A 13,699-nucleotide genomic window follows, 5' to 3' on the forward strand; every position below is an offset into this window, starting at 1 on the left:
ATTAAGGGAGCAACGAGTACCTACCGAGATAAAAATAAGAATATCATTTTCTATATTTATTTTTAAAATTTTAGAAAAAAGACACAAATTATTGGCCGAAATGTGTCCGTATAAAATAATAAAAATCCTAATAAGGCGTAAAATTCATTGGTGAGGCACTGCCTCACCTGCCTCATAGGACAAGCCGCCCCTGTCAGATACGTCACCAACCAAAATTTAGCCACTCATTGCTATCCAGTGACGTCACCTCAAAACATTGCTAAGTAAATCCTGTTTAAAATGTATAAAATAATGTGCGTCTATATGTGTAGTTTACTTATTAATCTCCGTGTAAAAGCGAAAGAATTTAAAACTTCTGTTCTTCAGTTTTTTAAATAAAAAAAATCTGAAAAGTTCAGGGACACAGGTTAGAGGTGAATTAGTTTTAAGCTGATTTTAGGTCAACTCACTTATCTAAAAATTACCAAACGGTTCCAGTCGAGTTCTAAGCAATTTTGTGCATTAATTGGCATTTTTTACAGCCATGACACAATTGTCAAATCACGACATTTTTTAAAAACTACAACCTACATTTTACAAAATTATAATAAACTGTACCATAAAAAGTTGATATTGTTAATACTTATGTAAATGCACACCATTTGACCTCCGCCCCCAATTACCATCACAATTTCCCATTTTTCCAGGAAGTAGTAGACGAATCGGACGGTTGCGGTGGAAAGTTCTCGTGCGTTATAGTGTCTGACAAATTTCGTGGCAAACCAGTGCTACAAAGACACAGATTGGTCAATTCCGTGCTGAAGGAAGAACTCAAAAGCATCCACGCCTTCTCTCAAAAGACTTTCACTCCGGAGCAGTGGAAGGAGCAAAACAGTTAATTAGACATGACATCATCACAACCCCCACGTGAGTATATTTTTTGCTTGGGCGAGTAGTCTGAAGAACTGAATTTTTAGTAAAGATTCGCATTTCCGCCCCTGGGAAAGTCATACTGCACGGAGAGCACTCTGTTGTTTATAATAAGTTAGCTGTTGCCGCTAGTTTGGGATTGAGGACTCAATTAGAATACAGCGAAGAGGTGGAACGACAGAATGTGGTGGCACTCGACTTCCCAGCAGTTAATATGTTACATTTTTACCACGTGCAGGTATTTATGACACTTAACGTCAAGCATAAAAACTATTGTAAAGGCGGTCGGAATTTGAGCGTCTTGAATCGCCTTCCAGCAATAGATGTAATAAAATAGTATTTTGGTAAAAACTAGTAATAATAATAAATTTTACGCACCTTGAAAATCGAACTATTCATGCAAAAGTATCAGGCGAGCAACATAATTTGTAATTGAGTCATCCTTGGAAAGGATTTAGCATGTGGGTGATTAAACCACACTGATAAATTAACCTCAAAAAATGGCAAAATATAAGACCAAAACTGGTCACACGTTATATATACAGGGTCGCTAGAATGGATGGAAACGGGTAAATATCTTGAAAACCAATTGTACAAACAACTGAAATTAAGTATAGGGAGTACAAGAAGTTATGCTCTAATTACTCGTCAAAAATTTTTTTTTGCTTCATTTGTGTTGGAGAAGCAAGGCCAACCTGATTTTTTTTAAATGGCACTAGTGCTACCTTTTTTAAAGGTTATGCATGACTTTTACAGGTTAATCAAAGACATGACAAATATTTTCATGGTCAACTCTAATCTGAAAACTTTTTGATCACCCTTTATCTTTATTACAGATTTTAGAAAAGAGGAAGACAATTTTATCGTTTAAACAAAACCCTTTTTTGATCTATAGTATCAATTGAAACATAAATTAAGAAAATAAAAGATAATTTCACTGAAATTGCAGTTTTGATGTCCACAATCGAGAAAACCTATGTTTATAAATCTACCATAAATTTTTTAAATTGTGCTCTTGTCGGGCGTGGGACGATGTGGGAATACTGCAGCAAAATTTTACGCAATTTTTCTGTTGTTGATAAGCCTTTAATGTATACATGAGTGACCATTTCCACTTTTTCTTTAATTCTTATATTTAATATACATAGCCATTTTTCATAACAAGAAACTTAGAATATGGTTAAAATACTACTCCCTCCGTCCGAAAATATGGTATACATTTTAAATTTATTTTTGCCCGAAATTATGATATACATTTGTAATTTTATTTAATAATACTATTATAACCACAATACATTTCAATTTATATCCAGTCGCGCTTTATCTAGAGCTTCTGGAGTAGAAACCAATGTCGTTGGTAACCTTCCTTCACGACGAAGTTTGGATTTATTAAGATGAGGAATTTTATCTCCCATTTTTTAAATTCAGCGGGTGTCGATTTATCTTACTGTTATTTGCAATAATTTTCTTCAGTTTTTTGACAGTCCACTATTTATATGATGTTCCATTATTATAAAAGTTGCAAACAAAGTTACTTGATTATAATTTTCTAGTCATCACTCGTTAGTTATGATAATTTTGTAAAATGTATACCATATTTTCGGACAGAGGGAGTACATTTTTGCAAGGAAATATGGTTTTTGCAATTATGGGGCACAGCCTAATTGCAGAATCGAGACTTCCTTATACAAATTTTCCATTTCAAACATGTTTTAAGTTTCATGTTGTGAAAAGAAGTCTAGACATATTATAACAAAGAGGCAAAATATAAGCCCTCCCACCCGCCCTGTCTCAATTGTGATGATTTGTTTTATTCGCCGTGATCCAAGGGGGAGGAGCTTAACTACAAAATACTTATTTCTTCACAAGAAATTTAAAACATGTTTTTGAATATCGTGTTCAAAGAATACTATGTATATTAAATGACCTTTTTCGGTGCACTGATTTTGCAATATGGACTAAATTTGTTTATCAAGTGTTGCACACACTTCTATTTTTAGTAATATCACTACAGTGAAAATTATAATAAAGGACACACGTGTATCTTTATTCACTGCTAGTTTATTATCAAAATTTGTGCAACATTGTCACTTTTAAAAAAGATTCACTGTATAAAATAAAAAATTATTAAAATAAGTTGAAGTTACAAGGAAAATTGATACAGATTAATTAATTTCACTAATAAGTAAATTCAATTAAACCATATTAGATATTGACCATTTCGAAATCACTGTGATTTTCCGACTTAACATCAGTTAGATCGAGATGTTGAGGCATGTCATGATGGACTTAAGCGAAGATCTCATTTAAGCTGATAAGTGTCTGATGGATAAAGACCAATTAATTTCATCACAGTGATATTAAGACTGAAACTGTATCCTGCGTTTTCCATTTTTAATTCTCTTTATAATTTTAATTTAGTTGTGGTTGTTTACTATACATCAAGGTACCTGAAGCAAAGAAAAGCGGATTAAAATCGAACTGGGTGCAGATTTTTTTTTTTGAAAAATGTTTCAATAGTCATAATAAAAATTAGAAGTTTTTGTAAATTATGTTGTATAATTTTGTATACGTCCTTAAATGATTTATAGTGTAGCAGTAAAAGGATTTTTGAAAAACGAAACTAAGAGAAAAAAATATATAGTCACTAAGTCCTCGATATCTCATTAATCATTACTATACTATACAGAGTGTTCTGCTTTTAAGTCGTAACACAACATAGTTTTTCTCTTTGAAACACCGTATACATCTTTGCATATTTTGATTGACCCCTTTTTAGGCTTTGCAATCACAGTTTACTTTTGAAATTCCCATGCAACGTTGCCAAGTTATTCCAATTTTCTTGAAATTTTTGGGGGTTCACAAAAAACACAATGCGGTTATTTTTAAATTTTGTGTTACAATATTTTGTGGAGAGATAAATAATCGATTTATAACTCCTAAATAAAGTAATTTTACCTGAAATCAGGGACGTAGAGCCTTGAGTTTTATACCATTCGATTCCTTTGTATATTTTTAGTCCATATTCCAAAATCGTTTCATTGCGAAACACGGATGGTGTAGTTTTTCGGAAATGTTTCTATAATAATCTGACACCACTTCTCAGTCGACTGAGAATCTTTACCATTTTGTTTGGAAAATTTTGAATATTGTAAACTCACTCACAATATTCCTATATGTATTTGTAAACACTCTGATATTGTAAGACAAACTTTAAAAATATTTGCTAAACAATTTCAAGAAAATTGGGATAACGTGGCAACGTTGCATCGGATTTTCAAAAATAAGCTGTGACTATAAAGCCTAAAAAGAGGTCAATTAAAGTAAGTAAAGTAAGGTATTTCATTTAAAAATACAAGTTGTGTGTTACGCTTTCAAAATAGAACATCCTGTATAGTTAAAAAAAATTTTAGAGTCCTTTTTCGTCCTTCGTCCTTTTTCGTCCTTCGTCCTTTTTCGTCCTTCGTCCTTCTTTGTCTTTTTTCGTCCTTACTCGACCTTTTTCGTCCTATTACGTCCTCTTCGTCCTTTTTCGTCCTTCTCAAAGAACCGTAGAACTTTGGCCTTCGACTTTTTTCCATTTTTGATTATTAATGAGATGTCGAGGAACGCGCTCTTAGTAAATCACCCGGTATATTAATAACGTTGGACATTGGAAGAAGAAAAAGTTAAAAAAAATAGAGGGTTAGTAGGAAATTAGGAAGAAAAATTTCACAAAACGAGCTAGAAACATAAATGGTGGAAGCTGAGTAAATAAAAAAAAAAATGGAGAATTTGCACAATGTGTGGCAAAGGAATGAGAAACATGAAGTAATAAATTTAAGAAAAAACTGAAGAGCCAATGAAAAATTTCTCCTGATAGGAGGGGATTTTAACGCTAGAAAAGGCAACAAAAGTACGGAATGTGACGGAGAATACATACAAAAATCGAAAGAAATAGGAAAGTCTTGAAGACGAAGTAAAGAAACAGACAAAAGAAGAAGATTTGGGTATGGAGTGAAAAATGAATTCAGCATTATAAATAAATGGAAGATGAATTCTGAGGAAAAAATTAAAATTATATATAAAATGAAATCTTCCATTTTAAAAAATGGCAGAACTGAATTTTTAATTTTTGCAGTCTGGGTACTATTATTTCTCAATTCCAATCTACAGAAGAAAAAATAATTTACCCCGCCCACCCGCCCCGTCTCCATTTCAATAATTATTTCATCTGCTCTGAATGAAAGGTGCAACGTATACTAAACAGGAAAAAATTTGTCGTTAGAATGAGGAGAGGGTGGGTGGGCGGGCTCACTACCTGCTAACATAGGACTAATTGTTGCAGCCCTTTTATTGGCAAATGACATACTCTAAAAAATAGAGGTGTTCCATTTGAGGCAAGCTGACTAACAAATTATATATAAAATGAAATCTTCCATTTTAAAAAATGGCAGAACTGAATTTTTAATTTGACACAAATGTCATGTCTGTTTTTATAACATCCGTTTGGCAGAAACATAACCTGTTGTATGTTATATCATTTCTGTCAAATGATATTCTAACGCCTACTCTGAGTGATTTTTCAATTGAACGCCCGTTACATTATTAAACATCATCTTATATTGCTCGCCCGATATTATGTATTATTGTTCTTAAATTTTTGTGTGTAAGTCTGTGTTTTTTTGCAATCAACGCATATTTTAATGACGAAAATGCCCTGTGTGTTTCACTATTTACAGGTGGATGATCAAAATACTGAATAGACGGTCGATAATGTTTATCTATGGTATTGTTACGTTGATCCGCGAATAAAATCGGCGTGGGTAAAACTCAGCAATTTATTTCTTAATAACTCCGATTTCACGACTAATTGCAGAGCGATTATGTACAAAAATAATTCGGGCGTAACTTCTCTTGACTCAGCTAGATGAATAATAATCGTTCCCCAAGGTGGCCTCTATTTAAAACCCATACTTCCTTCTAGTTTTGCGCGATCGGGATCTTTCTGGATTGCCTTTTCCAGGCGTTTCTTTAGCGCTCGGTCGCATTGAGGATGAATCATCATCAGTTAAGACCAGAAAGTTCTCGACAGCCCATAGGCGTCGTACCGAAGCGGCGTATGGGTTTATTTCGTAACAGTATTTTCTGAAATAATTTGCTGTAATACGTGAAGGTAAAAATTTTTCCGGACTGAGTCAATTTATTTTGTTACCAGTTCAGTTAAAGGTAGATTTTGATTTTCAGAATTTGTTACTCACTCAGTGCGCTATAATAATAAATGAAGTTTTCAACTGAAAAATCACTCAGAGTAGGCGTTGAAATTTCATTTGACTACATGTCTATTGTTTTAACAGTCGTTTTTCAGAAACATAACCCTACATTTTGAAACAAAAAGTTTCTGTTACATCAAAAATCCAACCATTGCAACGATTTGTTTTGAAAAGTAAGCGTATGCTTCTGCTAAATGGTTGTTATAAGATCAGACATGTCATTTGTGACAAGTGAAATTCCAACACCTACTCCGAGTGATTTTTCAACTAAACAGCCGTTATAAAAATAACTTTAGCTTTGTCTAGATAATGCCAACGTTGTTGGTGGAACGTGTCGACAAATATTTTGTGTTTTCGGTGTTGTGGGGATAAACATATATTTCTAATAAAATTTGAAACTTTTAAAATGTACTAGTTGTATCCAAAGCAGATCTTTAAGAACATTTTTAAATATTTAAAATAACATAAAATAAATTTAATTCCTTGCTATGTACCCCACTTCGTAATATTAAGTGCGAGAAGCAAGGGAAGATCTACACACTTTTTTTATAGAATAATAACTCTATGGTGCCTTTAAGAATATTTTTACATGTATAATCTAGAAAGTCATCTCTGATGATATCGCAAATATCAAAAATGGAATTCAAACTGGTTCTGCTGGATATAACATACCAATTACAATACTCATTACATAATGTCTTAAAATATCTATTATGGCTACTTTAACCTCTTCCCAACGTTTCATGACCCTAGTGTACCAAACAATAGGTCTCCCGTTTCCACTTGATTTGTTTGTGTCGACTTTTATTAGATAGATGATATTCTCCAAAACTACTAGACCGATTGTTGAGAAATTTTAGAGCTATCCTAGGAATATCCTATATATGATAAAATGCTTACCAAAATTTGTCTGATGATCCCCACGAACAATTTGATAACGTGACCTCAAAATTTTGTATGGTAAATGCTGTTTAAATTTGGTAAAAGAACACACTCCTGGACTTGTGGTTTACGAATCCACGTTAAGTTTTTAGCGGTGCGCTATAATAATATAACGTTTATCCCCACAACACCGAAAACAAAAGATTTACCGAAGCTAAACTAAAATTAAATTACAACCAGACGCCTTATTTAAACTCTAACTAGGACTCCTCCTACTCCACCAGTGGCGTAGGTTTTCACCAGTGACGTGCAAGGACGATTTAATGATTTTTTCTTTTAAAAAAATTCCAAGACGTTCGTGAATATCTCGAAATTTACAATTATTGACAAGATGACAAAATTAATTTTATTATTTATTTCTAAAAAACTGGATTTGTTTGATTGTACTTGGAGGGAAGTTGTGTGTAATCGCTAATTTTTTCCATTATGTTGATTGATTTGAAACGCATTGAGTGGTGTATTTCCCAAAGGAATTTTTAAAAATGGTTTTCTGAAGTTTGTTTAACGGTATATTTACAGCGATAAAAGCGAAACATAATTCGTTGTAAAGAATCACCTTTTGTCGATTGACGACATGTTTGTGTGTTTGTAGAGTAATATGTTCTGTCATGACATGTTTAGTGATAGTGTAGATACCTATACAGGGTCATCATAAATGATTGTAGTCAACTTGGCTTTGAAAACAAATGAATTTTTTGCTGTTGCCGCTTCATAATACGGTTCGAAGTTCGAAGTAATTCGAACTATTAATTAAATGTCATGCTCTGTTTGAGATTATTTTCAAAAATAAATAAAACATTAATTAAGTGTTTAGGCCTAACTGCACGGCTTTCACTTAACACTTAGAAGTGTTACGTAAATTTATTTGTGTCCGTGCCCCCGTGCCTCCTGTGTTCGTGCAGTTTATAAAAAAAATATGGAGCAACAAAATGCCGAATAACCAATTGTACACCGGAGGAGGTTTTAATTATGGATTAAGTATATTTACAGTGATAAAAGCGAAAAATAATTCGTTGTAAAGAATCACCTTTTGTAGATTGACGGCATGTTTGTGTGTTTGTAAAGTAATATGTTCTGTCATGACATGTTTAGTGATAGTGTAGATACCTATACAGGGTCATCATAAATGATTGTAGTCAACTTGGCTTTGAAAACAAATGAATTTTTTGCTGTTGCCGCTTCATAATACGGTTCGAAGTTCGAAGTAATTCGAACTATTAATTAAATGTCATGCTCTGTTTGAGGTTATTTTCAAAAATAAATAAAACATTCTTTAAGTGTTTAGGCCTAACTGCACCGCTTTCACTTAACACTTAGAAGCAGCCCCGTAGCTACGGGGGGGCAAGATGGGGCTGAGCCCCCCCTAGCAGTTGTGGTTGCCCCCCCTGGAAGAGTTACACATTAAAAATTTCAATTTAGTAATAAAATTTCAATACAATGCCGATTGCTGAAGCATATTTACTAGCCCCACCCACCCGCCCTTTATTTTCTTACAGGGTATATTATTTGGCAATATCACCCTAACGTTAATGTTGACCGTATAAAAAAAGCAACTGTCATGTCATATTTTATTCCATAGCCTACTACTAAACATGCAAAAAAATAAATATTACGAATAAAGAGGTACGTGCTCGTAGAAGCTTTAATGAACTTTAGGAAATACAACGCAAAAATACAGAATACAAAAAAACGACAGCTCATTACTTTTTTTTACAATTATTCATGTGTTCTTGTTTGTTGTCATGGCAAACCTACAGGGTCGCCCTTTTCTAATATCTAACAATAAACTCAAACAAATTGGTTCTTACCTAGTATTTTTGGCCACTGTACGAATTTTTGGATCCAGTACAGCTGTTTGTGAATCTACATTCTCTGTTTTAACCGGAATAAATCGTCCGGAGCGTTCAATGACGCATCAAACTTGGTTTTTCTGGCTTTTGAAAAGTACCGTACCAATTCTTTGGACTTCGACAGGTTTTTACGAAAATTTAATAGCGTAAAAAATCGACGTTTACAATTATATTAATGTTCTTTCAAAATGTAAAAACTGAGAAAAAATAAAGCAGTATTATTAAAATATGTATATATATTTACATGAAGCCCCCTCTGTCGACAAACTTGCCCCCCCTGAATAAGTTTTCTAGCTACGGGGCTGCTTAGAAGTGTTACGTAAATTCATTTGTGTCCGTGCCCCCGTGCCTCCTGTGTTCGTGCAGTTTATAAAAAAAATATGGAACAACAAAATGCCGAATAACCAATTGTACAGCGGAGGAGGTTTTAATTATGGATTAAGTTTATGAATATGAATCCAAAGCTACCATAGAAAAAAAATTCTAAAAACAAGTGGTACGAGAACAAGAAAAATGAAGACCGGAAAACAGCCGCAGACGAAGAGGCCGAAAGAAGAAAGATTGGAAAAGGACCACGTCCAGTATTTGAAACAATGGATCCTTGTTTTGGTTAAGTTACGGACATCACAAATCAAAACACTTGTGGAGACTGGAGACGTACATTTCACATAGTGGGGAGGAAAATGAAAGCATTAAACCAACAAATAGCCAAGATAGTGCAGAGGAAATCCTGTGTGTTTAGGTACAAGATGACATCACAGTTTTGGTTCCAATGTTCAACAGAAAAGCATAGTTGAACAGGGTGGTAGTCAGTGTTCTGTGGTCATGATTTACCAACAACCTCAAAAGAAGTAAGTATACATTTCATTGTTATCTATAGAAAATTTACTGTTTATTTTAAGGACCACTGGCGTGTTACATTCCAAATAATTTTAGAAAGCTGATGGATCAGTAACTTCACACTTCCCACTAAAAATTGGTTTAGTGGAAGAAGAGCAAAGGTCATGGAGACTGTTCATGGCAACATAATTTCACAGCAGTGGCAGGGTTATGAAGTGGCAAAATTAAAAAACCAATATTTCGGGCAGGAGTTGTTAACTACAAAAGAAGGAACGAGAAATTGAAGAATTTAATTTTAGGAAAAGGGTTTTAAAACCAGACATTGAATTAAATGTACTTACTTCAAATTAAAACATTTGTTAGGTCATAAGTGGGTGACCTGCCGGAAATTGTGACGATCCGGCGCGAAGGACCAATTGTTAGGTCATAAATGGGTGACCTGACGGAAATTGTGACGATCCGGCTCGTAGTACCAAATGTTAGGTCATAGTGGGTGACCACAAATGTTGGTCACAATGGATGACCAAAATGATGAAGTGGTCACAATGGATGACCAAAATGATGTTGTTGAAACTATAAATATAGTTTCAGTGAGACACGACTTTTCTGCTTCACGGTTTATTCGAACCTACTAACAACTATGTACATTTATTTACAAGTGAAGGTGGTGAGTGAGAGGGTGGAGGCTGCTGCACCCCTTCTCCTTCGGTCTACCTGATTGGACCGAACAACATTAAAGAGTCCATTTTCAAATAATAATGCTCATTTTTAATGTAATGCAACGATAACATGAGATATTGTTAGTTTATAAATAAATTTTAATGTTTTTCACTATAAATGAAATCAACAAAAAAAAATAATTTTATTACCAATAAATTTTTACTGTCAAATATCACAATCTGTGTTAAAATGTTCTGTAAAACAACAGCGACAATCACAACTGTTAACACAGGAAACTGTCATTTCAGAATCCCAAATGTGCACCCAATTCTATTGCGACTTCCAATGTGTCACTGATAATAGAGTTGTTGTTGTGCTGGAGTAACGGGATATATAAGCAGTGTCAACAAGTATTTTTTGAAGGGATAACTTGTTACTTAGAAATATAATAATATAATAAAATTCTCTTAAAATATTCTATCCAAGAGCACACAACTTTGCAGTTGTGTATTTTCAAACAGATCCTAAACTGAACAATGATTAAAAATAGTACTGTCATTTGAAGCTACTGATCATTGTGCCACAATATTTGAAATTTAATCAATTCATCACATATGGCTTGTACATTAATCAAGAGATAATCTTCCTGATTTCTAAAAATTTCTGGATCTTCTCCACCTATAACTTTTACTATTTCATTTTTTGTGTTCTATGTTAACAAAAATTCATATACCTGGTAAATTTAATTTTTATATGTGCATATGCAGTCCAAGGCGCCAATGAAGTCTGGAAAACGAGTTAGATGAACAACAATCTTTCACATTTTCTTGCTCGTCTACAATTTGAGGCATCACAAAATTTTTTTGGTACAGTATAATCACTGCTCTGGGTACTCAAGGAATTCTTCTTTTCAAAAACAAAAGGATTTTCAGCACTTCAAACTCTATAATTTTGCGAATTAACGTAGCCATTTAGATGAAACCATGCTTCATCGGAAAAAAATGACAAATCCAAAACTCTGTTGTTCATGTTGTTTTGAAACCATTCACAATATGCAACACGACGAGGATAATCAGCTGGTATAAGTTCATGGACTGACGATACTTTATAGGGATGCATATGTAATGTTCTTTTTAAAACTTTCTGACAAGTGGTGTATGGGACACCAGATTGCAAAGACAGTTTACTTAAAGATTTTTTTGGGCTTTGCTCCATTCGTTCCCTCAAATCTTCGACGACCTCTTCACTAACTGGAGGCCTTCCTGGTGAAACATTTCCAGTGCTGTTGAATCGGTCAACGATTCTTTTTATGTGTGTCATTAAAGACTGTTCTTCAATGTTTAATTCTGGAAATTTTGCCAAATACTCATCCTTGCAAACTTGAACAGAATACACCCATTCCCCGTCCGTATTTAACGTCTCATTTCGATAGTAAGACAACAATAAACGTATTTTGTTCAAGAGTGTACCCCATCTTGACCTAAAACAGATTTATTTGAAATATGAATAGGTACACATTAATTCATTTCTAGTTACCTTAATCGGTTTTCAATCGTTGTAGTTTTTATAAAAACTGGTTTAATTCAATTTAATTTATAACAAAGAAGACTGGAACAACAACGCAAGTAAAAAAGACGTGCGCGGGAAAGTATTATTACTCTAATTAATAATTTTTTGAAAGTAAGAAGCGGCACATCAAAACAATTGCGTCAGCGCATACTTCGACTACAATCATTTATGATAACCCTGTATATGCACCCATACGTTACAACATCGTTAATAAAAGAAAGACTATCACCAAAATCGGTGATTCAGCAAAATATGTTTATCGTAAACGATGTAGACATCGTAACAACTTAATGTAAAAACAAGCAATTCGCACTTTACATATTAACTAAAAACAACTAAAGTAAAAGAACAAAATGTACGATTGGTAATAGGAAGAACTAAATCCCGACCGCCTAACACTAGTAATAACAATAAAACAGTAATTATATCGGTTTTTGCATAAAAAGTGTACAACATAGCACAAACTGTAAAAAAAACGTTCTACAGGATCTTCAAGACTTCATCGACAAGCCTCTCCCGCTAATAAAATCACCTTGTACGTACAATTTCACCCATCCCGAACTTCTTGACCATGAGGAAATTCTCGCATCCATAGCGACCTTCATCGCTGAAAAGTCCGGTTCTCACCGTCTCGAAGCTAACCAACAACTTGCTTTCACCTCATTTTTGTATTTGTTGTGGGCATTCCTAGGGCCCATGAACATCCAACTAACCCATTTTAAATTAAGGGTGAAATCTGAGTTGACTGTGAGCGCTGGGACCGGAAGTTCCGCTTCGTTTGCTGTCGTGATCGTAGCTTTCTTTCTCCAGTTCATTCGCTTACGCAAACTTAAACCAAAAGACAATTACAAAGGGTTCAATATTACGAACCCAAATCTAGAGAGCTTCGATAAGAAAGAACTGGAATTGATATCGAAATGGGCTTTTCAGTCAGAGAGGATCATACACGGAACACCGTCAGGTGGGTAAAACTCTTTCGCTATATATTTGGACTTATTAGTGTCGTTTTGTCGCAGGCGTTGATAACACGATTTGTACCTACGGAGGCTTGGTGCAGTTTCGGAAAGGCACCTTGCCGCTATTAATCGAGTTGGCAACAAAATTTACCACGATTTTAATTAATACGAAGTTGCCACGTGATACAAAGCGATTGGTTAGCATGGTGGCTGAAAGGCGCGAAAAATACAAATCGATTATTGATGGAATATTAAACAGTATGGATCAAGTGACAACGAGAGCTCTCCAGTGCATGCAAAAGATAAATACAAAAACGTTAAACGACTTTGAATTGTTGAACAGTTATGAAACTTTGGGTGTAAGTTTCTGTCGGTATTATTATTATTATTTTTTTAACAAATACTTGCTTTTAGGAATTAACGGATCTGAATCAAAATCTATTAAGATGTCTAGGAGTGTCTCACCCAAAGTTAGATGAAATTTGCTTTGTGTTATCGAACAATGGATTGCATGGGAAGCTTACGGGGGCTGGTGGAGGCGGGTATGCGATTTGTTTAGTGCCACCACACTTTGATAAGGTGGTAGTGAAGAAAATCATGGAAGAATTGAAATTGAAGGAGTTTGATGCGGTTTTAACAGATTTGGGGGGTTGTGGTGTCTCAATTGATTCACTTTAAATATTTTTTTGTATTTCTTGGTAAATAAACATTATGTAGGTAC

At 34.2% G+C, this 13,699-nt stretch overlaps 1 protein-coding gene across 1 annotated transcript; it reads left to right on the forward strand.

Moving 5' to 3' along the window:
- The first annotated feature begins 794 nt into the window (after positions 1 to 794).
- On the forward strand, positions 795 to 13,698 carry LOC135138949 (mevalonate kinase). Its single transcript, XM_064068997.1, has 5 exons — positions 795 to 906; positions 957 to 1,147; positions 12,509 to 12,983; positions 13,039 to 13,337; positions 13,393 to 13,698. The coding sequence occupies exons 1-5, from the start codon at positions 885 to 887 to the stop codon at positions 13,654 to 13,656; spliced, it is 1,251 nt and encodes a 416-aa protein (XP_063925067.1). The 5' UTR covers positions 795 to 884; the 3' UTR covers positions 13,657 to 13,698.
- The last annotated feature ends 1 nt before the right edge of the window (position 13,699 follows it).

The sequence above is a fragment of the Zophobas morio genome, unplaced genomic scaffold (genome assembly GCF_036711695.1).
Source record: "Zophobas morio isolate AGI-343-1 ecotype UQ-CSIRO unplaced genomic scaffold, CSIRO_AGI_Zmor_V1 ptg000030l, whole genome shotgun sequence".
NCBI lineage: Eukaryota > Metazoa > Arthropoda > Insecta > Coleoptera > Tenebrionidae > Zophobas > Zophobas morio.